The 26,409-nt window shown below is 37.4% G+C and overlaps 3 protein-coding genes and 1 long non-coding RNA gene across 4 annotated transcripts; 1 reads left to right on the forward strand and 3 right to left on the reverse strand.

Annotated features, from left to right (window-relative positions):
• Positions 1-6,710: 6,710 nt before the first annotated feature.
• On the forward strand, positions 6,711-7,524 carry LOC141700828 (uncharacterized). The gene is made up of 3 exons (XR_012566546.1): positions 6,711-6,835; positions 6,930-6,991; positions 7,073-7,524. It is a non-coding gene; the product is annotated as an uncharacterized LOC141700828 (long non-coding RNA).
• A 7,128-nt stretch (positions 7,525-14,652) lies between these two features.
• On the reverse strand, positions 14,653-15,120 carry LOC141700836 (uncharacterized). The gene has a single exon (XM_074504521.1). It carries the CDS (start codon positions 15,118-15,120, stop codon positions 14,653-14,655), a length of 468 nt encoding a protein of 155 aa, XP_074360622.1.
• A 2,973-nt stretch (positions 15,121-18,093) lies between these two features.
• LOC141700837 (uncharacterized) lies at positions 18,094-18,594 on the reverse strand. Its single transcript, XM_074504522.1, has one exon. It carries the CDS (start codon positions 18,592-18,594, stop codon positions 18,094-18,096), a length of 501 nt encoding a protein of 166 aa, XP_074360623.1.
• Positions 18,595-18,616: 22 nt separating this feature from the next.
• Positions 18,617-19,600, reverse strand: LOC141700838 (uncharacterized). Its single transcript, XM_074504523.1, has one exon. It carries the CDS (start codon positions 19,598-19,600, stop codon positions 18,617-18,619), a length of 984 nt encoding a protein of 327 aa, XP_074360624.1.
• Positions 19,601-26,409: the final 6,809 nt, after the last annotated feature.

Raw genomic sequence — 26,409 nt, forward strand, 5'->3', positions numbered from 1 at the left:
GATTTGATTAATCATTTTTGGCCTACTGTTATATACACGACCAAATATAACATACAACTTTTTTGTGTCTATATACGACCGAAAATTGGAAATAAATAATTCTACATTTGCGACCAACCTTTTCCGACTAAAATATAGGTCAGTTGGGGAAATAGTAATGACGTGGATTTTCAATATGGTGTTTGGGGTATGGTATTTGGGGTCACATATTAAGGTATCCAAATTTTATAAACAATCAATAAAGTTGGTCGATCAAGCTCGGTTTACCTTTTATTTCCAACCAACCTGGTTTTAAATGATCGATTATATTGGTTGTTCGAGGGTCAGTTTTGCACTCATTTCCAACCTACAAGGGCAATTTGAGACCAATTTTTCAGTTGTTCGTGACTCTTTTTTCTTGGAGTAAGAATTCATTCAAATTTCTTGGTCTAGAATAAATAAATTAAATATTGAGCAAATTTGTTATTGGCGAAAGAAACAAAGTACCTAGTTTCCATGAAATTATTTATAAAAAAAAAGATCATGAATGAAATATATAATGTAAAAGTACAGCATACATAGTATTTATGATACTCTATATATTGCTAAAATTATGATTGACACATAATTATGTGTCCATGTGATGAATTTAGTTTATCATAATAATGTATACATTTCATACAACTTTCTCGTTAAATTTAAGGTGAAAACACGTAAATAATATGGTAATTGAAAATTTAAGAAATGAATATAAAACGTAAATGAATACTATTTTCTTACCTTTGCCCTTGAACTTTGTAAAGATGTTATTCTTGGCCTTGAGACTATCCTTCTTGGACATTGAATGTTTGGTATTTTCCTTGGTGTTATTTTTGATATTGTTCTACAAGAAGAGTGTTGGGTGTTAGCCGACATTCCGGCAAGAAGTGTGTTGACATATCTCTTTTTCTTGTTGGGACCGTTCTTTGATGCAAGTCCGGTCTTGGACTAATGACTATCTTTCTAGAAGGATGAATGTTTGATGTCACTGGGCTCAATTATTATTCAGTATTTGATTGAAGGTGGTACCCAAGTATAAATCCACATATTATAAGTTAAATTTTGTGTCCACTAATTTGATGAATATAACCTATATAAAGCTGATGTTAGACCTATTGTGTAAAATTACCAAGAGCAATAAATTGGTTATGAAATCCTAATTAATATTACATTAAATAAAACTAGGCTACATTATGTATTCGTTCATATTCACGATATAGAACTAGAAATATTTATAATTTAACATTCATTTAGTAGCATTACTCGTATAACTACATATAATCGTTATTTCCAAAAGTTAAAAAACCCCTATTTCTGACTAAATATGTATTTGACCTGCACTACCATCAATAATTACATCAAATTATAAACCAGGTCTAAAGAGTTTATTTGGAAATTAAAAAATAGCATTCATAGTTTTTCAGAAATTTACCTTAATTGTTTGATTAAGAACAAGTAAAGAACAAACAAGCATGTGCCTTGTTGTGCCATAAGTTCATTATTTGATTCTTGTAAATAAACTTCTCTGACCATAACTTATATTATTATGTGACATTAAATGTGAATAATTTTAAAAAAAATTCTATATATTATTATATTATAGAAATTTGAAACCAACTGGAGATGTTCATAATGTAGAGTGACGATTCTTCTTTGCCGACATCTAGTATTTGTCTCATGAAGAAGTTCCAGTACTATTTGCCGCCCCTGGAGAAATTTTATTCCCACCATCTACAACCAACGCCTTTCAAACAAAACTCTACCATCTTAGCATATGTAACATCCCAGTCCCACATCGATAAGATTTAAGATTTCTATTCAGATTATAAGGCAAAGTACTACTACTATGTGCACGAATAAATTATGATCTTTTGGGGCCTTGGGTAGGCTTATTGTTTACCCAAATTGGCTGAATTTGGAACAGTAGTCTTCGACTTATTTCAGACTCAGAATCAGAATTGGACCAGGTTTTGAAAAATGCTCATGGTTTGACCCAGGTTGTCGTCTATAGTATCAGAGCTATCTCTCTAAATCTTGATTCATCAGGTTATCGAAGGTGGGAATACGAAAGCTAATGCTATTATCCTAAAATGGATAAAGATTCGGAGGTGGTAACACAAAGCCAGCCGGTATTATTTCATAATATGTAGAGAGGTATGATCTTTGTCCCATGGCCTATTTGTTCGGGCCTGATGAGGATGTCAAAACTTTAGGTGGGGGAGTTTGTAATATCTTAGTCCCACATCAATAAGATTTGGGACTTCTGTTCAGTTTATAAGATAAAGTACTACTACTATATGCACCAATAAGTCATGATCTTTTGGGGGCCTATGGTGGGATTATTGTTTACCCAAGTTGGTTACAATTAGGATAGTAGGCTTCTGATTATTTCGGACTCGGAATCGGGACTGGACCCGGTTTTGAAAAATGCTCGGGATTTGACCCGAGTTATCGCAGCCTGCATATTGTTAGGAACACCCATGACATTAATAAAATTATCGTTATTAAAAAATTATCAACATCCATTACCTAATCTAGAAACTCATCAACTCCTTGAGACCATAGTTGACATCTCAAAACCCTTAGATTGTGCCCCTAAAGGAGCATTCAAAGTCGAGTTTTGAGGGTTCTTGTGACGACTGAGAATTTTGCGACATAATTAAGTCAATGAAGTATGTGTTATGTGATGTGATTATAATTATGTGACTAAGTGATGATTAATTGTGAGTAAATGAACCTTGTAAATTGCATTAGTTGTGCATGATTGTGTGAGATTGAAATTGAATATATTGGATTTCTTTTGTATGTTTCGGTTCGAATTAAGGAGTAAAAGAAAAAGGGAATTAAATCGTTTGATATTAAAAAAGAGCTATAAGTGATAGCTATGGTCGTAAATGTTTGGTTGTGAATAAATCATGTACTCGTAAAGTTATATTAGTGTGATTTGAGAAATAGCTAAGATTAAGCAAGTGCGCTTCGATTATTAATTATATAAAGATATAAAGGTTACGAGAAGGAATGTGTTATGTGCTTATGTGTATAAGCTATATTCGTGTACTCGAGTCAAGGATATAATCTAGTTATCGTATAGAGTGATCGTTCCGGGAACGAGAGTTGAGAATCTGATTAAGGTTTGGTTTTATTGTAGATTCGGAGCGTGAGGGCATTCAGGCTAGGAAAGTAAAGGGTATACTAGGTGGCAGTAGTTCAACCTTCAGGAAAGCAAATTCAGGCAAGTAACTCTGATTACTTGTGTAAATGGTTATAAAGAGAATGTTGTTCATACCATGTAGAGTATTGAACTGTTTAATTATGAAACCCTGATATTGATTTGAGATACCCTGCCTTTGTTCTTGATAAACTGTTATTGATAAGCTTAATGATTCAACCCTTTGATAATCTGTCATTTCTGTTCAAGTTATCTATTAAGCCATGGATTATATTGAACCCTCTGATTATCCTTGTTAACCCTGTTTAATGATACCCTGTTTTCCTGATCACCCTATTGATCCCTAAACAACTATTGATCCTTCTAACTTAAGTGCTTTATTCTCCCTGATACAGAATTCTTATGAATTGTTCCTTGCGTATCTTTGAATCACTCCCTGAACTTTGTTTCCTTAAAATATGATTTAAGAATGAGTTTCGACTTGAAAGAGTCCGAATGATTTCAAATTCTTGGTAATGATGAAATGAGTTTTTGAAAACCTAATTGTTTTTCCAACTCAAGGTTTTCCAAATGAATTCCTGATGGATTGGATTGGGACGTAAGAGGAAAGTAGGACTAGTCTAGTCATGGTAAGAGGCTAGCGGGGCTAGTCCAATTTAAGGATGAAATTATGTCGATTGGTACCTCAAAGACCGGATGGAGGTCGGTACGGGCTGATCATCCGTATTATAATGAAATGGAAAGAGGAAATGATCCAATCAAGGGTTCTAAATGATTGTTTAAAAAGGGAACTGAAACTTTCTGTTCAGTAAATTGATTCTTGAAAATGAAAATGGTTTATATTGCTTTGAAAAGAGTGGATTATGTTAATGTGAAGCTTGAAGCTCGAGAACCCCGATTCTTGCATTTGTTGATCATATGATTGATTCCATATAATGAAATATTGTTGCTTTCCTCTATTGAAAGATCTATTTTGATCCTTTAATGATTTGTGATGAATGTCGGCTTTCGTCCTGCTTTGAGCCTTGTTCCTTGAAAGCCCCACATTATCCTTCAAAAACCTTTCCTTAACCCAAAAGCTAGAAATCTGCCACCTAGATCAAATAAAGTAGAATGCCCTGAGTTTGGTAAATCATATTGTGAACTGATATTGTGGAACTGCTATATAGTTACTTGCTGAGTTTTATACTCATTTGTTTTGTTTTAATCTAACCATGGCAGTTAAGCAAGAAGATGGTCAGGCTTAGGCGCACTGCTCGTAAGAGCGTACTTGGTGGTCCCTACCGTGTTGAGGGCTTCCGGTTGCCAGAGCAGGTAGTGGTAATTAAGAGTGAGCTCGCGCTTAGAAGGAAATGTTTAAAGATACAATGGGTTATATGTCGGTTCCCAGCCGGAATCGATATTGTTTATTTAATAATATTTTGTGTTTGTAAGTTATATTTTGTGATTGATAGTTGTAATCTTGTCTCATACTTTATCCTGTTGAACCTGTTAGTAGTTAATCGTGGTTTATGCATATTTAATTATTAGATTGGAGGTGTGTGAGTCCTCATTTCCTAACCCCGAGATTGAGGGTGTCACAGTTCTCTCCTAGAGTCGCGATTGGCTGAGATCCAGATTGGGGCATGATTGGATTCTCCGTCCCTTGAGAGGAGGTGGGTGAGGTGGAATCTCAATAGCGGATGAGATTGTTTGAGTAATTCAAGTTGATGCTCCTTCAGGAATGTTATTTCTGCTTTGTGGGGTTACCATGGTTGATGTCTTCTTCCCACAGATGACGCCAAATGTTATGGGTAAAAACTAGTTTATAATTAATGCTAGGGTTCGTGAGCTCTAGGCCCTTGATTGACTGCTTTCGTGTTTCGGGACTTAAATCTGCCTTCACAAGATGCGTACCTTGATATATTCAAAGGATCAAGCCAAAAATGTAGTTCTGATCCGCGAGGTGAGACCCTTTATATAGGCGTGGGCAATCCTAATTTAGGTTCCGGTTAGGAGACTTGGTGAACAAGTCTCGGACTTAGACTGAATTTTGGAGTCCTAGAATGCAGGAAGTTGATTACTTATCCTCTCAAGTTTTTTGGAGGCCAAGCTCCAAAGAATTATACCCTGAATAGGATATTATTTGATAGCTGATTTCCCATTATTTATTAATTATAAAATTAATAAATATTTAGGGTTTCATACCTTATTTAATGGGCTTTTCTTACGGACCATATTAGGTTTAATTAAGGCTATATTAATTATGCAATAGGGCTTATTTTATACGTTTTTAATATATATATATTTATATTAAGCAACTTTTTTATAAATTACATACTGTGTTTCAGAAAAATTGAATTCTACTATTTATTTTTAACTCCTAAAAAATGTTTAATTTAATTTCTTAAAAATGCCTATTTCATGAAAAAATTAGAATTTAAATTAGTTATAAAAGTTCAAACTTTGAATGATTCTTGTTGACTTTTAACAATCACAGTTGCACTCATTACATCAAGAAATAATTTATATTCAAAATTTATCATTTGAATTGTGTTTTTAGATAATTAAATAAAATAAAGAACCTAATTAGAACTTTGTTTTAATTTTTATGATGTACTCCCTCCGTCCTACTGAGATGTTTACATTGGGGGAAGAGGGAACATCATACATTGTATGGCTCCCGTAAAACACGGTTTCCTAAATAATTTTAAATATTTTTTTCTTTTAAATAAAAATATAGTGTTTAAAATTTTATATATAAAAAAATTAAAAAATATATATATAGATCTATATTGTATAATAGCCTTAAAATACGTGTCAGGCATGAGGCGAAAGTAGGTAAAGAATCTTGGGGGACAGTAACTAAAACAAACAAAAGAAGTCTTCTTAAACATTAAAAAAATATGAGTGAAGAAAAATAACAAACAAATAGAAAAAAAATAGAAAATCACTTGACTAATGAAAATTAAGGGGGGTGTATTCATTTCAGATTTTAAAGAATTGTCAATAATCTATGGATTTTAAAAGATTTTTATTGATTTTAATTCTTTGTGAATTTTGATGGAGTTAATCCAAAATCTTATAGACTCTCGCAGATTTTGTGGAGTTTTTTAGAAATCCATCAAGATCTCATATATTTCGAAGATATTTCAAGATAATAAAAATGTACAAGTAAATCCATCAAAAATCCACAACTTTTTTAAATAAAAAAAAATTCATAGACTTTTAAATACCATCATATTATGATGAAAATTTTAAAATCCAAATTGAATACAACCAAATTTTGATTGATTTTTTAAAATTTAAATTGAGTACACTCAGATTTTAAAAAAAAATTCCAATCTTTATTGAACACCTTCAGATTTTAAAGGATTGTTTAAAATCCAAATTAAATACCCAAGATTTCTAAAATCCATAAAAATCTTTCAAAATCTCAATTGAATACAACCTAAGAATAAGAAATTTCCAGGAAATTTCCCATATTTTAACTGTTGCCTATATAAGCTGGGAGTCGGGGGTGTTGCACATACCCCATAAACCCTATATAGCCGCCCCCATCTTACCATATTCAAGAACTTCATAAATCAGTAAATGGCCAATCAATTGAGCAGCGAAGATGATGAGGAGAGCATATCTGGAGACGAAATCATGGTCCATGTGCTAAAGGTACAAGTAGTTTCTAATGGATTCGATTTTGATTTAATTTTTAGATGTTGTCAATTCTAATCTTTGATTATTTTTTTGTTTCAAATATTTATAGTTTTATCAGGGATTGTTCATGTTACATCAAAAGGGTTGCTAAAGCAGAGAGGCAGAGGCGTGGTATACACACTATTTCCCTTTCTAATTCTTTTATATTGCTTTTTGTTTGATTATATTAAGATATCTTAATGTTTTGTTCAGGATGTGATAGGAAAGATTACGTCCCTAGCTTGTTCAATACGGACCCAGGGGAATCTGTATTAATTCTGCCAATGGGACTGTATCACCAACACCTGGGAAACGCTTAATTTTTCCAAGGCTAGGATTCCACAAGTACATATCAGAGTGATCGAGGTTTACTATCAGAAGAAGACCATTACAACAACCTGCTGCACGACAACCCCATCGAAATTCTGGAATTGGGCATTTTACTTTCAACTTTTCAACTAAGGTTTCATTGCACTGAACTGATCAGACTATTGATGGTTATGAGATCTACAATTTGGTGAAACAAATTTGGGACAATTAAGGTTGGTTTGGGCATAACATGGAGGATTTGGTTAGGAGTCCGGATATTTATGTTATATTTATGTATTAATTTGACATCTTCAATAGTCTCATTCGAATGTACTGCAGCTTAAAGATAGTGCAAATACAGCAAATTGAATTTAAATTGTACACACCTAGTTCAAACTATCTAGATGTACATCAGAATCTACAGTGTATGAATAATGTTTAAAGTGTGGAATATACACATAGAAATACTATGAGAATATTTGATTTGAATCATTTGCCGAACTTGTAACAACTTTTCTTTATTTGGTATTTGTAACACCTCACTTATATTCGAATCTAACATATCTAGTATGTACCACTCAGATATAGGGTCTGAGGAACTCGAGAGACCGTAACAGGTTGGGCTTTTTAAATAAAATTTTTGTTAACCTATTAAAACTATATATATTTCAAGAATCAACACGCATATATATTAGTTTCCCTAGTTATTCACAACCATATTTTTAGACAATATAAGTTTTGTGATTATAGCCAACATCATGGATAAAGGATCATAATGTTGAAATAGAGAGGAAAATAGAGTTTCATAATAATTAAAAAAAATTAGATACAAAATAAGCAACTAATAAATAATAAGGACACTGTTTTACAACAAACTAATATAGTCATGGCTATACCATAATTCTCTACTAATTATTATATGTTAACACTTACTCTCAAACTCTACTCACAATGCTAAACAAATAGGTATGGTTATACCATAATTCTCTACTAATTATTATATGTTAACACTTACTCTCAAACTCTACTTACAATGCTAAACAAATAGGTATCCAGAGCTTGCCAAAACCATCTACTAAACCTTTTTCAAGATAGCAAAAGAAGAAGAATCCATGTCATCCGCTAGCCAACAAAAAAAACACCAAAATCCAAACAAATTCAAAACGAAACCAAAGCTCAAAGCACCACAAAAAGAAAATTGAAACGAAAACTAGCCTATACAAGCCAAATTTGAACTGACATACATACAGATCAAATCCAAACCTAAGACCAATTTTTAATCCTAAATTTTTTAGGAAAATAACGGCAAAAAAATCCCACGAAGGGGGTAAAAAAATCCCACCAAGACTGAGTGGCAGACAAAATGGAGGACGCTCCTAAGAGAACGAACTCGGGATAGCAATCGCACGAAAGCAATTTTAGGCACAGTGCCCTTTAATTTCAAGCAACGGAATCGCATGGACTAAATATTATTATATTCTGTAAAGTTATATATATGTGATACATTTCAAAATAACAAATGAATTAGTAGCATATAGTTTTTATTGATCAAATATTACTAAATTGGTGGAGGACGTATGTGGGTATACCTCTTGATAATATTATTGATCTCTTGTATAAGTTACTCAACATCAACTGAGGAGAGTTTATTTTCTTGATTCCAATTCATTCACTTGTATATAAATTTGAGAAATTACCAAAAAATCTAACTTTTCTAATTTTTTTGGGATTTTATCATCTTCCAAAACTTTTTGTAAAAAAACGGAATCAACCAAAATTGAGCAGAAATTCAACTAGTTGAATCGAGTTTTTTTGTTGTATTTGAGGTTGCATGAGATTGCATGAAATTGAAGACACTTTTCGAAGTTTGCATCTACTTGAATCGAGTTGCAGAATACCGTACTTTTGCAAATCAAAAATATAAAAATAGTATTTTTGCAAATAAAAAATTATTTTTGCAAACAAAAATAAAAATGACAGTATTTTTGCAAAATATTTTTGCTCTTGGGTATTTTTCAAAAAATCTAATTTATATTAATTATTACTATTCCCTCAATCCCAATTTATCTGTCATGTTTGACTTTTTGCGGTCAAAATGACCAAACTTTGCCTATAAATTTTATATGGTATATAATCGAAAATATTTATAAAATTTATATCACTAAAAAGTAAATTTAATCTATTATAATATATATATATATATATATTTCTATTTTTCAAAATAATGAAAAAATAAATTTTTATTTACGGTCAAAATTGAGTTAATTTGACCATAAAAAGCCAAACAAGACTGATAAATTGGGACGGAGAGAGTTTACCTTCAAACTTTAAAATCTAAAATAACTAACACTTTCCTTGTTTTATAAAAATATTATCTACCCATCATTTAAATAGTTGGGATTCCGTAGACAAGGGTTTATTTTAATTTTGTGTGATTATGTGCATTTCTAGTTTTTATATTATGCATTAATTAGTTGAACTATCTATATTTGCACGCTTATTCACATGTATTAATATACTTATTTCCTATTTTATTAGCCTACCTTTAAATATGCATAAATTATATATTAAATACATATTGATTAATGATTAATTAAACCAACACAAAAGTAGTATATTTTCATTGTTGGTTTTCTTCTCTGGTCCATCTGATTAATCATATATCATAACATATCATCTCAAGTCCATAAAAATTCATTCCAACATGCATTATAACCTAATCTAAGTATACATTGTGTATAAGAGTGAATTTGGTAACAAGTTTTGATTGGTTATGATGAGCCATTAAAGCTAATGGATTAGGTAACGTAATTTCAGTTGGTTGTTAAGTCGGTTAGGCAAAAAAAATATTCAGCCATCCCGATAAATGTGTCCTAAAAAGAATTTACTTTGACGAGAAGTATCCTACGAGATCGGGACCTATAACAATTTTCCAAGATACGTCTAAAATTCTTTGATGTGATAACTTACTTGTGAAATTTCTTTAAGCAATTTCAAAACAAAGACCATCACCCTTCAGGACAAAGCCCCTAACCATCACAATTAGAACTATATTTTTTGATTTGATTCTCATCAAACTAAAGATATGTATATATGTGTTACGCCCAGATCCTTCGGTGGTATGAACAGGTTCGGCTGGGTTGAAGAAGGCTTCGGCCGTACCTGAAAGTGAAGAGAATGTGAGGGTTTGGACCCCCGATTCACCTCCGGCATGAGAATCAGAATCTGGCTGTAAAATTAGGGTAGTAATACAAGAGCAGAAAGTGTTGAGAGTGTGTATGTTTTATCTTACTTCACAAGGGTTTTTATACCCAATCATGCCATGAATGTTCTTCCGTTACCAACCATTAATGAGGGAGTGAAAATGGGGCGTTATGTCCCTTGCATTGTCCAATGGTCCGCGAGTAGCAGGCCTCGGCCTGGGCTGCTTCCATGGGCCTCAGCGGCGCGGGCCTGGAGGTCCTTCGGCCCAGTAGCACAACCGCTTAACGGGCCTTCGTTCAATGGGCCTTATTGGGCCTATAACCAACATGTCCCTGTCCTTCGGCTGGGCCTTCGGGCCGGCCGACGGACACCGGTCTCGGCCCATATGGGGATGAAGGAACCCTAGGGCGATCGCTTCAGTCCCGCCTCGATCTTCGGTCGTACACGTGGCAAGCTTATGGGGACTTGCAGTGCATTGATGACAGCTGGTGGCACGTCGTTTCATGACTTAATCTCTGTCGTTGAATGCCAACCGTCTTGATCTGGGACGTCCATTTCAAAAACCCCCAAACGTCGCTTCTCTAAATTAATTTTAGGCGCCTATATAAGCCCATTTGTAGGTTTCATTTCCTTTTTATCACTTTAGCTTCTCCACACACAGTGACAAATCGCGGAGAATCTCTCAATCACGGGCAACAGCAACTCCGTCTTCCCAAATCATCCCATTTCAATCCAAGAGCACCTTCAAATAAGTAAGTTTCTCTTCATGTTTTCCAGTTTTAAGTTTGCATATTAGTTTCCCGTGTTTTATAGAGTTTGCATGCGAACTTTGGTTCTGGGTTTATGGGGATTTTCTGGGTTTTTGTGTGTGCTATTGTGTTTTTCTGGGGTTTTTGGGTAGGTAACATAGGTTTCTGGGTTTTACCAATTCTGAGGAGGCCTCAAGGGTTTAAAGATGGCATGCTGAGGTGTTTTATGACCAAGAACGTTCTTCGGGATTTCTTGGTTTTAGAACACCCTTCGGGAGTCGACCCAGGGCTTAAACAGGTGGTCTGGAGCGATGTTTGCGTAAGGCTCTATAGGCAAGAACATCCTTCGGGTGGGCTTGGCTCGGGAGCAGCCTTCGGAAACAGCCTCTGGGGTTCTGGTTCGTTCGGTCCTGGGACGTGTACTCGGGTGTTTATTTTTTCTTTTATCTGCTAATCCGAGTACATGGACTAATGTCTCTCTGTTCCTGATACAGGGATATGGACCGAGTAGAACGCCCCCCGGATTCTTGGGACCCCTTATCCAACAGCTTGGTGGGAACATCTTCCATTCGCCCCTGAGCGGACGGGACGGGCCCTATATGGTTCGGCTGCCGACTATCCCGCAGCCAATAATAGATCTGAACTGACGAAAGGGCGCGTCGTTCAGATGTACGATGATTATTCGGTTCCCCGAGGACTTTGTTGGCTGTATGCGCCGAGGGAAGGCGAGAGGATCTTCGACACTCCCGGGGTGCCGGATAGGATATGGAGGCTGCGCCGTAGGGATTTCAGAGGCGGCCTTCAAATGCGGCTTGAGGGTGCCGCCCGTTGAAGCTGATCAAGTACCTCTTCTTCCAGATGGGTATCGCCCTCGGGCAGATGGATCCGAACGGGTTCATCCATATCAACTATTTCTAGAACAGGTGTCTACACGCCGGGATCGCACCCAGCACTCGCCTATTCTGGTACCATTACGATTTTAGGAGGAATCCGAAGAGTGCGGGTTTTTACATCCATCGCTCGTCGGGCAGGGCGACCCGATTGGACGGCGACCAATTCGAACAATAAGTCCACTCACACACATTGGTGCTATATGAGTGGCCCGGGGTTGTCGGCCATGTCGGTTTGGCGGGATGTAAACCCCTGCTCTGCTTCTCATGCCAAGCTTGACCTTGGAGGAGAAGGATAGTTACACGGCGTTGGTGGACGTCAATGTGAAGAAGCTGGGTCCCGAAGAGTTTCGGGATAAGGATTGGCTCTTCAGCTTGTGGGGTGGGGGTAACAAAACTTCTTCCTTGGTCTTTTAGTGTTGTCCCCACGCCTGTATTTCCATTTCTTTTTATGCATTCGACTATATATATGCTTGGACTGACTTGTTTTCCCTTCTTATTACAGTGTCTTCAAGGGAGGCCCTGATCGAGAGAAAGAAGGCCAGGGCGGCCGAGAAAAGGGCGGCCGAAGAGGCGGCGAAGAAGGCGGCCGACAAGGGGGCTATGCCCGATCCATCTGAGGGCACGGGTGAAAGGGCCCCGACCGAGAAGCCTTCGTCGCCCCATCAATCTCGAGTGGCTTCTGAGGCCGAGGAGGGGGACGATCTGGAGTACATGGGAGAGGGGAACCCTTCCAAGAGGACCCGGAGCAAGGAGGGGATAGTGCGTTCTTATCTCCCGGGGTGGGGAGTGATTACGTCCGACCATACGGTGTACCCTGCTCGGCAGTCCACGAAGGAGGTGGCTTCGGACCTCTGCCATGGTCTTCAGCTCCCGGTCGATCTCCCGACTTTTGCCTCGGCTTCTGCTACCGAAGCCTGCACGGAGCTTCTGTCCTTCCTGTCCTTGGTATGTTTTTAACCTTTTATTTTTCTTCCACTTTTTTCTTTTCGGCATCCTTTAGTAATGTTTTTGTCGTCTTTTTATAGGCTGCCCCTTGGGCCGCAGCCGTGGAGGACAAGGTTAAGGATATGGAGACTCGCATGGCCGAGGTGAAGGAGTTGGAGAGGAGGGCTGCGGCGGCCGAGGAGGAGCTCGTGAGGGTGAAAGCCCAGAACGAGGTCGAAGCCGCTGAGCTGAAGAAGGATAGATCCCGGCTGGAGACCGAGCTGGAGAGGGCGAACCGGAGGATCTCCCATCGGAATGTCCAGCTGAAAAGGTCCCGAAAGGAGCTTCGGAAAAAGCAGAAACAGCTGGACCGGACTGAGGAGCGCTGTTTCCAGTTCGGCGCTGATTATGTCCTGGAGAAGGCCCATGGCCTGAACTGGGACTATAAGCAGTTGCTGGACGACAGCTTGGAAGATCCTATCGGTCGTCCAGCAGTCGAAGTCCCTCCTGTCTCCTCCGGCGAAGACGAAGAGCTCTCGGATGAAGACCCTCAAGCCTAAACCTTCAGCACTGAGGTGCTTGACATGACTGAAGATGATCTTGTTGCGAAGTTTGCCATTGGTGTTTCCATGGTCTTACCCAAATCTTGCAGCGGCATTCTTCGTTCGTCTTCCTGTATTTCTATTTTTTATAATCGGTACTCTTTGTAATTGGTAGTAGTTGGTACTCATTGTAGTTGGTACTCTTTGTAATTTAACTAGCCTTCGGGGTTTTATATTTTAATGCATCTGTTTTTCATCTGCATTGTCCGACTGCATTTAATTGTTCGCCTTAAAAATGAATCGTATCTTCGGCTTATTCTACCTCAACAATTTTAATAATAAAATGAATCGCATCTCTGGCTTCATTCGCCTCAAAGATCTTATCGAATTGAATAAAATGAATCGTATCTTCGGCTTATTCTGCCTCAACAATTTTAATAATAAAATGAATCGCATCTCTGGCTTCATTCGCATCAACGATCTTATCAAATTGAACAAAATGCATCGTATCTTCGGCTTATTCATTTGCCTTAACGATTTTAATAATAAAATGAATCGCCTCTCTGGCTTCATTTGCCTCAACGATCTTATTGAATTGAATAAAATGAATCGTATCTTCGGCTTATTCATTTGCCTTAACAATTTTAATAATGATTTTAATTTTTTGCTGCCTCACTACCCCTTACGGCCCCAAGGGTTGAAGGTCGAAGCTTGGTTCGGGCTGTTAATCCCTTCTTAATTCAGGCGAGGGAACATGGGCGTTGATCATTTTATGATCGCCCCTAGATCGGCGGTCATCTTCGGGATCACCCCTAAACCTGGTCGGATTAATTGTTTCATTATCTAGGCCGAAGAACCATGTCCTTCCTTTGATCGCCCCGGGACAGGGATTCCTTGGGCCTCATTAATAATAAATAATTAAGTTAAGACGAATGATAGGGCGTTATTCTAGGATTGCCCCTTAAGGCCCTTAATTCGTGTTTACCAATTCCAAGTTGCCAATATAGTGTAATGATGTTCGATTTTTGGGTGATTGCCCCTTGTGTCTTTTCTGTTAACAAATTAGACAATGGCGGCGGCCGAAGTGTTTATCTTCTTCGGGATCGCCCTCAGATAATACTCGGTCGGCCGCAGCATGTATAAATAAAGAAATTTTGACAGGAAATGCATCTTTATTTAATCAGACTGCTTACATTCTTCGCATATAATTGAAATACAAGCTTTTTAGAAATTTCTGACTGATAAAATTTCCGAAGGCGACTGGCATGCCAAGTGTTTTTAATTTGTTCGCCAGACAACGTTTCGAGCTTATAGGTTCCAGGGCGAACGACTTCGGTCACTTTGTAAGTCCCTTCCCAGTTCGGCTGGAGCTTTCCTTGCTTGGTCGGCATAGATGCGGCCAACTCCCTTAATACTAGGTCTCCTACTCCGAAGGCCCTTTTCTTCACATTGGAGTCGTAGTGTTGTGCCGCTTGCAGTAAATACCTCATGTTCCTTTGATGGGCGGCTTCTCTTTCTTCCTCCAACAAGTCTACGTTCACCTTCAACCCGAAGCTATTAGTTCCCACATTGTAGGTCTCGGTTCGGTATGATTCCAAGCCCACTTCGACAGGAACTAAGGCCTCGGTGCCATAAGCCATTCTAAAAGGAGTTTCTCTGGTTGATGTCCGGGGGGTGGTTCGGTAAGCCCATAAGATCCAAGGGAGTTCCTCCGCTTATCTTCCTTTTGCCTCGCCCAACCTCTTCTTAATTCCACGGAATATCACCTTGTTCGCCGCTTCAATCGCCCCATTTCCTTGTGGGTGGGCCACTGAGCTAAATTTTTGTTGGATTCCGAAGTGGTGCAGGAACTTGCGGAATTTGTTTCCAACAAATTGAGTTCCATTATCTGAGATGCAGGTTTTCGGAATGCCAAACCGGAGAATGACCTGTTCCAGGAAGAACTTTTTAGCAGCTTCTTCTGTTATGGTTGACAGAGGACGGGCTTCGACCCATTTAGTCATGTAGTCAATGGCGATTATGCAGTATTTCGCTTGCCTCGAGCTGGTAGGAAGTATGCCAACTATATCCACGGCCCATATGGCGAACAGAATTGGGCTTAGTATAGAGGTCATCTCTTCAGGAGGTTGTTTCGGGACAGTGGAGAACAACTGACATTGTACGCATTTATTTGCATAGTTGATGGCGTCTGCTTTCAAAGTGGGCCAGAAGAATCCCTGTCGGAGAATTTTAAAGGCAAGGGAACGACCAGCCAGATGCTCACCGCAAATTCCTTCGTGTACTACCTCCAAAGCCTGTTGCTGTTCTTCGCTGTTCAAACAGCGTAGAAGGGGTTGACTTACTGATCGGCGATACATTCGCCCATTGATGATAGTGTAGCTTGATGCTCTGTATTTAACCTTCAAGGCATCTTTCCGGTTGGGTGGCAGAATGCCCTTCTTCAGAAAGTTCCTGAGGGGGGTCATCCAGTCGCTTCCCTGGTGAATCTCTAGGCATTCTTTCTTTTCGATCAAAGGCATTTTGGCTTCGATGAGGTAAATAGAACCGGTTAAGTTCTGTTTCTCGACCGAAGCTAGCCTGGAAAGTGCGTCTGCCCTGGAATTGTTTTCTCTGCCAATTTGACTTAATTCAAAGGTTTCAAATGATAAAGAAGCTTCTCGTACCTTAGTAGCATAGGCTCTCATTCGGGGATCCCTTTGTTCATACTCCCCTGTGAAATGTTTCACAACCAACATGGAGTCGCTGAAGGCCCTTAGGTGCTTCGCCTTGAGGCTTCGGGCAAGCTTCATTCCTGCGAGGAGGGCTTCGTACTCGGCCTCATTGTTTGTTAAGGGGAAGTCGAACCTTATGGCCTGGCATAATTCAAATACTTCGGGGCTGGAGAGGATCTAGCCTGCCCCCATACTTTTTTTCCGGCAACCGACCCATCTACAAAGAGCTTCCACTTCCCCGGGATCCGGATTAGTTGTTCTTCAGGCGAGAGATCCTTCGGACCCGAGAATGCGCATTCAACCACAAAGTCGACCAAAGCCTGGGCCTTAATTGCCGTTCGGGGGACATATTCGAGATCAAATTCCCTGAGTTCAATGGACCACGCTACGACTCTCCCGGAGGCTTCGGGCCTGGTCAAAATCATCTTCAGAGGTTGATCGGTGACAACTTGGATCATCCGGCCTTGAAAATAATGTCGCAATTTTCGGGAGGCCATAACCAACCCATATGCGAATTTCTCGGCGTTGGGGTACCTTGTCCCTGCGTCCTTGAGAATATGGGACACGTAAAACACGGGATGTTGATTGCCTTGATAATTCTTCACAAGGACGGCCCCCAGAGTTCTGTCAGACACAGCTAGATAAAGCTGAAGAGTTTCCTTCGGATCGGGCTTCATCAAGAGTGGTGCCTTTGTTAAATATTCCTTTACTTCTTCGAACGCCTTTTGGCATTCGGGCCCCCACTCAAAATTCTTTGACCCTTTGAGCACGGCGAAGAAAGGAAGTGCTTTCTCGGCTGACCGGGAAATGAAACGCCGAAGGGCGGCGAGTCGGCCCGTCAATTTCTGTATATCTCTAATGCATTTGGGAGGTTCCATATTGATAACCGCTTCGATCTTCTCCGGGTTTGCCTCTATCCCCCGGGCGCTGACCATGTACCCGAGAAACTTTCCACTAGAGACTCCGAAGGTACATTTGTTCGGAATGATCCTCATGTTGTTCTTTCGGAGAGTTTCAAAGCATTCCTTTAAGTCATCGGCATGATCTTGGAACAGTGACTTCACTATCATATCATCCATGTATGCTTCCATGTTCCTTCCAATCTGCTCCTTGAAGACTTTATTCACCATTCGCTGGAATGTGGCTCCAGCGTTCTTCAGTCCGAAGGGCATTTTAATATAAGTATAAGTCCCCTTCGGAGTTATGAACGCTGTCTTGGGCACATCCCTATCATTCATAACAATTTGATGATAACCAGAAAAGGCATCCAAAAAACTAAGTACCTCATATCCTGCGGTTGCGTCTATTAGTTGGTCGATGTTAGGCAATGGGTAGTGATCCTTCGGACATGCTTTGTTGAGGTCAGTGTAATCCACGCACATCTTCCATTTCCCGTTCGACTTCTTCACGACCACCACATTGGCTAGCCAGTCAGGATACTCGATCTCCTCGATAAATCTGGCCTCTAAAAGTTTTTCCACCTCGGCCCTATTACCTTCTGTCGTTTGACTGCAAATGTCCTCTTCTTTTGCTTTACCGGCTTGGCCTCAGGCTGCACATTCAAGCAGTGCGTTGCCGTCTTGTGATCCAATCCGGGCATATCTTCGGGCCCCCAGGTGAACACATCATGGTATTGCCGAATGACAGCTATTACCTTCGCCTTCAGGTCTGGCCCCATGTCTTTGCCTATCCGTACCATCTTTCCCGAATGGCCTGCGTACAACTCTACTTCTTCAGTCTCTGTCGCGGGTTCGGCGATAGGACTCGAGAGATCAGCACCAAATTTTTCCAACTCAATGTTCAATGTTTCCCGACTCCCGCTGGGTTCGGATTCTGCCCGCTTCCTCTTTCCGGTTTCATCCGGCCCTTCATATTCTTGATCTTTCTCAAGGTCTTCGAGCATTATGATTCGGACAGTTTTCCTACCCCTTTTTCAGTTGAGAACTTGAGTTTGAGGTGAGGTATGGACTCCACTACTTCGAAAGTAGATAAGAAGGGCTTGCCAAATATTGTATTGTACGGGCTTTCAATCCGAACCACGTAGAACTTCACCAACTTCTCGGCGGTATACGGCAACTTGCCCAGGAGGACCGGAAGGGTAATCGTTCCCTCGAACTGAATTGGATGGTCTCCGATTGCATAGAGGGGGGCTTCATTGCAGGGCTCTAGTTGCTCTCCCGCCAAGTTTATCTTACAGTAGGTTTTGTGGAATAGTATATTGGCTGAGCTGCCGGTATCCACCATCACCTTCCATATTTTATTTTGCCCGATGATAGGATTGATGATCAAAGGGTCCTCGTGCGGGCGAATGACATCCTCATAGTCTTCAGTGCTGAAGGTCATGGGCATGTGGGGCTTTGCTTGCCCGAACTGATACAGATTGTACACCTGTCGGGCGTACATCTTCTTTGCAGTCTTGCTATCCTTATCCAGGATGCTCCCCCCAGATATAGTTTTTACTTCGCCCCTTTATCCTGTCCCTTCGTTCTGGCTCATCGGCCTCTACTTCCTCCTCTGGGTTTTCCTTCGGCCCCGATCTATCTCTCAGATCTCGGACGAACTGATTAAGCTCGCCGTCTTTGATCATGCGCTCAATGAACTTCTTGAGGCGGTAGCATTCATCTGTGTTATGCCCCTTGTCCCTGTGATAGTCACAGTACTTATCGGGGTTCTTCTTGTGGTTCGGGACCTTCATCTTGGCGGGGTGAACAAATCCCGGCTTGCCTTTTATCTCATGGAGAATCTTGGAGATCGGCGCATTCAAAGGAGTGAACACGGCCGAATCTCTATCTCGACGTCGTTCAGCCCCACGATCTGTTTCCTTCCTTCCTTCCTTTCTGCTATCCCTCCGGTCAGATCCTGATCTTGAGCCCTCATATCTGTCGGCTCGCTTTGATCGGTCATCCCTTCTTGTGTCTTTATATCCCCCAATACTTTCCATCTTGCGGCGAATATTCTCGCCTCTCACATATATATCATTTAGGGATTTTGGGGGGAAATCGTAAAGAGATGAACGAAGCTTTTTACCTTTATAGGGGTCTAGCCCCGCCGTTAGGAAGCCCATAGCTTTGATTTTGTCCAGATTGGTGACCATTCCCGCTTCTTCCTTGAATCTAGCAAGATAATCACCCAGCTCCTCATTCGCCCTCTGCCGACAATGGACCAAGGCTTCGGTGTCCTTCGCCTTTCGGCACAGGTGCGAGTAGTACTTTAAAAATTTCCTCTTCAACTGCTCGTAAGACCCGATAGACCGAGGCTTCAGGGATTTGTACCACATCGAGGCAGACCTTTTGAGATAAGTCTTGAACATTTTGCACAGCATTATATCGTTGTGGCCCATCCCAACCATCAGGAGTTCATACTTTTCACAATGGTCCTCGGGGTCCCCTTTCCCGTTGAACTCGCTCATCTTGGGAATTGTCTCTCTTCGCCCGGAGGGGGTCGGTACAGTTCAATCTCTTGTGTTACAACAGGTTCTCGATCGGGCCTCCTATCACCGAAGAGGGCCTTCTCTAAGCGGTTGAGCCTGAGGCGGGATCCATCGAGCTCGTCATCTAAATCGGAAGAGTAGGGTTGCTTAGCCCTCTTCCTTCGGGGATGCGAATCAGAGTCAAACTCATCTTCTTCGTCATACGCCCTTCGTTCCCTTCTATCCTTGTGTGCTCCGCCGGTCTCTTCGGCCCGCATCGCTTCTCTCAAGACTTGTTCTTGCAGTTCAATTTCTTCCCTCTGCAGTTGCAAGGCTTTGAGTCGGAGGGCATCAGCTTCTCTTTTCTTGGCTCGCGCTTCTGCTTCCTTGTCAATCTTATCAACTTTGGACTTACCCTTCTCCGCGGCCTTTTCTGCCCGAATCTTTAGGAGTAAGGCCTCTTCTTCAGAGGTTAACGTGATAACCCCGTCCTCGTCGACTAGGGAGGATGGTTGTCCCTTATTGGTAAAATCAGGTGGCAGTGAATGCTCATGAATTTCTGTCATTTTCTCAACTTGTAACTCTCGTATTCCCACAGACGGCGCCAAATGTTATGCCCAGATCCTTCGGTGGTATGAACAGGCTTCGGCTGGGTTGAAGAAGGCTTCGGCCGTACCTGAAAGTGAAGAGAATGCGAGGGTTTGGACCCCCGATTCACCTCCGGCGTGAGAATCAGAATCTGGCTTGTAAAATTAGGGTAGTAATACAAGAGCAGAAAGTGTTGAGAGTGTGTATGTTTTATCTTACTTCACAAGGGTTTTTATACCCAAAAAAGGGTTAGAATTTGATACAGTTAAGCTTTTAGCTCTGATACCTTAAGATACTTGAAGGTTGTCTATATTACTAATGTTTGTATGTAAATATATACATGTAGCCAAGAGTGTATTCCTTGAAATATTCCACTAATTTTGGATATAGACTCTAAAGATATTATACAATTAAATGTCTGAGATATGCACATGTGTGACTGTAATTAGTTTCATGATTACAAGGACGGAGATATACTCATTATAATGACTGTTAATTATAAATCTTGAATCATTAAAACCAACCGATATTTCATAGTGATATTTACACATCCACATCTTCTGACGATGTAGTCCTCTAGGAATAAACATCAAGTTACCCTTCTTTCTAATACATGCAAAACTTGTCAAACATGATAAATTTATGAACCCAACACCCAAATTAGAAAATCATTAAGTTCATCATCATAATTCATTTGATCAATTAGTATGTTCTAATTTTTTTAAAAACTCAAAGCTCAAAAATAAACAATATCTAATTGAAATCATGAAGAAAGCTCCAAACAATTTGTGCATAAATTGTAATTCAAGCCTTGTATAAAAGCCTAAATTCAAACCCTAATTTTAACTGCTACAATTGTGTTGAAGTTATGAAGACTGATTTAGTTGAGGAAAGAGCTCTGAAGATGTTAATCCCTCATACATAGAACCCTAATATGAATGAGCTTGTTTTGTATTTTTCATTTTAACAATAGAAACATGTAGATGTATTTGTGTGTAAAAGGGGTGTGTATGTATAATGGTTGTGTTTACTTTTATTTCTTCATTTACTTTTTCGCCTAAAATTTCAGCAACTTCCACCTAAAAAAATTGGTCAAAGTGGAATGTCAAAAATTACCGCTCACACTTTTTGAAAACTCATTGTGAACACAAAAATATATTTGATAATAGTAGTTTCATCATGTCTAAGGCAACACTGGATTACATCAATTATAATGTTACATAAAATTATGCCTTATCTCAATTTTTAGTCATTTAAGCTAAAAAAATTTCTTGTAAAACTAAAAAAAGGGTTGGAAAAGGACATATATATATATGATGTAGGTAATAGCACAAAGATTGATTTTTGTCGACTTGGTAGCAAGGGTACACCGTACATTAGAGGGGATTGTCTTGATGACAAATATATGCTATGGGGCGAGGTTGGAATAATTTTCACTAATATCGGCTATAAAGATGATAATATATTGAATTCTTAGGAAACGTTTTTTTTTTCCAATACTGGCTTATTATGTTGCTGCATGGCCCTAATGCAATGATTTTTGTTGGTGCAGTTGGGTCCGGAAAACGTTGCTTAAGGTGTTCTAAGCCAATGTTCACGGGTATAACGCCAGTTTAACGTGTTGCATATATACAGGTGCATGAAAAGAAGAAAAATAAAGTAACAATGCAAAATAGAGATATAAACATAATAATTCTTTATATTTGTTTAAAATCAAAATAACAAATTATTTAAATAAGAAAAAAAGAAATATAAGATAGCATCACTCAAACCACTCCATATATAATAGCAGATACCGAATAAAACTTCTAATTCACTAACATTTATAATTATCATTTATAAAATTAAAGATATAACACATTATAGAGACACACACTAATATATTTAACAAATGAAGTAGGTAACAAAAATCATAAACCTAAACACATACATCATTTATATTACAAATCAAGTTTACAAAAGAACTTCTTAAATCAAGTGTACAAAACAAATTATCAAAACAAGTATGCAAATCAGTAATCGATTTAGAGACTTATAAGAACAAAAAGAAAACAAGATAACCATGAACAAAATCAAGCACAACCAATAAAGAAGTACAAATACAGGGTCCTGCAAGTAACAACAAGAAACGAACAATATGTTAAAAAAATGCGTAAATTATATAATACAAACATAAATTGGACAAATATGCTTATATTTAACAAAAAATAGACATGCATTCACAAAAACTGAAAAGTAACGTACTTTTTAGATGACCCAAGATAAAGAATCAACCAATCTATTAAAAAAGTTAAATTAAAATCCAAAATTTGAAATTTTGAAAAAAAATTAAAAAACACTTAGAAATCAAGGTAGATAACAGGTTAATCGAGTAGATATAAGCTCTCTCTGCAAGATTCGAGTATTCTAAATGAAAGTACCAAGTAGATATAAGCAAATTAGGAATTTGACATTTGCGGGTTTGTATATTAGGGGGTTTCGATTCAGGGTTCTTGTATGTAGATTAGTATTGACTTAGGGTTTCTTGAGAAGATTGTGAGTAGAGTAGATAAGATTTGAATAGAGTAGATTTGAATAGATTTAGAAAGTCGACTGGAATAGTGAAAGAAGGGGGGGCAACAAAATGTCAATGGGGGAAATGAAAATGGGTTGGGGGGAATGTTTTAACTAAAAGGGGAATATGTTTTAAGTTGGAGAAAATGTATGTGTCACGTCTTTTTTTAAAATTAGTTTGGACATCGCTTTTATGAGAAACTGTAAATTCTCTTTTAGAAGAAGTGATGTTAAAATATCTCTTTACATCAGTTGCCGAAGCAACCGATTTTAAATTGGTGATGTCTATTACTATTTTTTGTAGTGATATGCAAAAAAAACAATTTTAATGTAATTTTTTTATCCTATTTCTACAACAAAAACGCATTATATATGAACAATTTTGGCATAGTATATGCATAATGCACATGATGACGATGATTTTGTAAATTGTGAGAATTTTGATGAAGAACAGAATGAAACAATAATTTTTTAGAAGATGGTGAATACTACTTTTGAATCAATTTATCAAAACAATGCATCGGAGTTCGTATGAAGCCGTTTCATTGAAAAAATAACCTTAACTGTAGTAACAATGGATGACTTGTCTCAGCTTATTGGATTAGTATTGCTTGATGATCTTAAATTACTTGTAAAGTACTACAATGCGTCAAAGATGATTAATTGATTGAATATGGAGTGTGAAAGATCCATACTTGCGAGAAAGATCGCATGTTATGTTACAAGAAAAATAACAGGACAAAGTGTGACATGTGCAATGGGGATCGGTATAAAGTGTAAACAGATCCTAAAAAGTAGAAAGATCTGACAAATAATATAACGTTACTTTCTATTATCATGAGATTGCATCATTTATTCAATATTGAGAATATTGCAAAATTTATAAGATTACACTTATTGGACATTAAAGTCCAGTTCAAACCATTTTAAGAAAGTAAACAAGCTAGTATTATATGATAGAACATGAAAGATAGCAAGTTGCCATTTATCACCTTAAAGAATGATCAAATTTTAAAGTCTAATTCATTTTAAATTAGACATTTAACCAACAATAATTGAGAAAATAAATCTAAAAAACACTGATATTTTTTTAATCATATTTTAACAAATAAAAACTACAAAAAGTCACTTCTTGTAGTTTCACCCTAAGAAATAATTGATAAAATATTAAAAATGAAGAAATAAAAATATTTATAAATTTCTAACATAACCTAAGCATTTACGTAGACCCATTATCAACAAATGTCCAACTTAACCTTTAAATTAAATATTGTTTGGATTTTAGAGTTATGAAAATTAAAAAATGTAATAAAAAATTTCATTTTAAAGCCGGCACCATCAATAAAATAAATTTAACTAAATAAATATGTGTAATCAGATTTTTCAAATGGATGGTGGTTAACATATAATTGTAAATAAATATAAAAATATATTGTGAATTATAAAAGCAGTGATTTAAAAGGATTATAAAGAATAAAGAATATTTTAAATAAGTGAGAAAATTAACCCTAATTAATGTGGATTCCAAAGTTGAAATAGACAGGCTTATTTATAAGAAAAATTAATTTGGGCTTCACATTTAAATTGGACATGTCCATATGTAAGAAGGTTCTAGATGCAGTAAAGGCCCATCTTCTAGAAACAGGTCATGAGGTGCACCCTACCTCACAGCCCTACATATACGGGAGATGCGGCAGCTTTTGTAGTCAAAGAAGATGAAACACATAAGCTAGATAAAAACTTAGGGTATATATATACAGATCTTACTTTCCTATAGTTTTTTAGGCTTTCAAGGTTCAGACGGTTAATCCAATGTCACAACACTATTGTTTCGCAACACTATTGATCGATAAAGTGACACGTCACGTTCGAGCAAAAAGAAGTTTGTTTTAATACAAATTCAGTTTGTTTGGCTTGTGAGCCATAAATAAGTTATAGTACCCATCTTTATTATCTTCTTGTTTGAGTAATTTCGAAACATCAATTCTAGGCACATTTAGTGTATTTAGTGTATTTTTGACCAATTTTTACCATTTATATTCCAGAAAAAGTGACTCATATTGCCTTAAAAGAGACCACATTTAAAGCAAAATTGACCATCTAACATAAACGACTATATTTTTCTAATATTTAATCATTTTTTCATCGGTTGGAAATAAGATTTATTTTGAATTTTAGAACCAATGGTCTAAAACCAACCAATAAAAAGACTATATTAGAACCAACCCATATTTAAAAGTAACTACCCAAAATCAACTGCCAGCCTTACTAATAGGTGGTTTATGATTTCAAAAGCGACTGATCTAAGTGACCATATATTCTATAAATAACGGACTGAATTTTAATTTTTCAATTTTTTGTTTAAATATATAAAAAAAAATATATTATTTTTTAAAACGATCTACATGCACGCCAAAAAATATCAACATAGGTTCGATTTTAATGTTTCATAATAAAAAACGTTCATTTTAAAGACATAAAGAACAACCCGGAGACTATAACCAACCGCATTCAGTCGATTTTAGTTTAGCCCAAAAAAAGTTTTATATTTTGTAAAATTTTGAAGGGGGATTTGAATTTTCTTGAAAATTTGAATAACTCATCATTATAAAACCAATCAGTTAAAGACGATAAGCAAAAGAATTCTACTTATTTTAGTTTAGCCTGAAAAATTTAAATTTTCACGAATTTTTTTGGGTGGAAATTTGAATTTTCTAGAAAATTTAAATTAGCCTTAATTACAAACCTATCGCGTATTGATTGTAACCGGCCGAATATAGTTATTTTACTTTATCCTGTAAAATTCAAATTTTCGTGAAAATTTGAATAAACCGCTAGTTACAAAACCAACTGCTTTTTTGAATCATTCAGTTGGATTTAATCCAACTTGGTGTTTTAATATGTTTTCTTTCTAATTTCTTTTATTTGCATATTTCTATTTTATTTATCATATCATTACAATAACTAATTTTTGGTGTAATCAACTTCATCCTCTTCAAAATTAATTGGTAATCATATCACAAACTTAATTGTGAATGGGTGTTTGATATATCCATCTAGTTTTTTAATGTAAAGATGTTTTAACTCTATATTTTTTACATATGTGAATTTGTATTCAAATTTCTCAATACTACACGTATGTTTATATACTAATCAATGCTCGGTTAATTTGGGTAATTAGAAAAATCACTTTGTTCCAACAAATGTTGAAAACAATAAATGTGAAGAAGAAGATGGCTCACTTGTGAAGAAGGGGATGATTTTATAGATGAAAGAATTCTACTATTTAGTGTTTAATTTAGTTCTATTGTAATTTATTTTAGTTTTTGGTAATAATGTATTTTAGTTTTAGTTGATTGTATCACTTATTATTTTATGACGATAATGAAAAATATTTATATGACTCTATTATTTGCATTTAAAAGAATTCAATTTTAATATATTGTTTTTGTGAATTACCAAATTATTGAAGTGATATTACCATACTTTTCTTTAAAGCGACCAAATTAAAGTTATTTCCAACCACCATTTTCACCATAAGCAACCAAATTCAAATCATTTACTACTATCTCCTTCAACATTTGTCTATTTTGCACAATTGATTTGATTAATCATTTTTGGCCTACTGTTATATACACGACCAAATATAACATACAACTTTTTTGTGT

Source organism: Apium graveolens, unplaced genomic scaffold (genome assembly GCF_009905375.1).
Source record: "Apium graveolens cultivar Ventura unplaced genomic scaffold, ASM990537v1 ctg2959, whole genome shotgun sequence".
NCBI lineage: Eukaryota > Viridiplantae > Streptophyta > Magnoliopsida > Apiales > Apiaceae > Apium > Apium graveolens.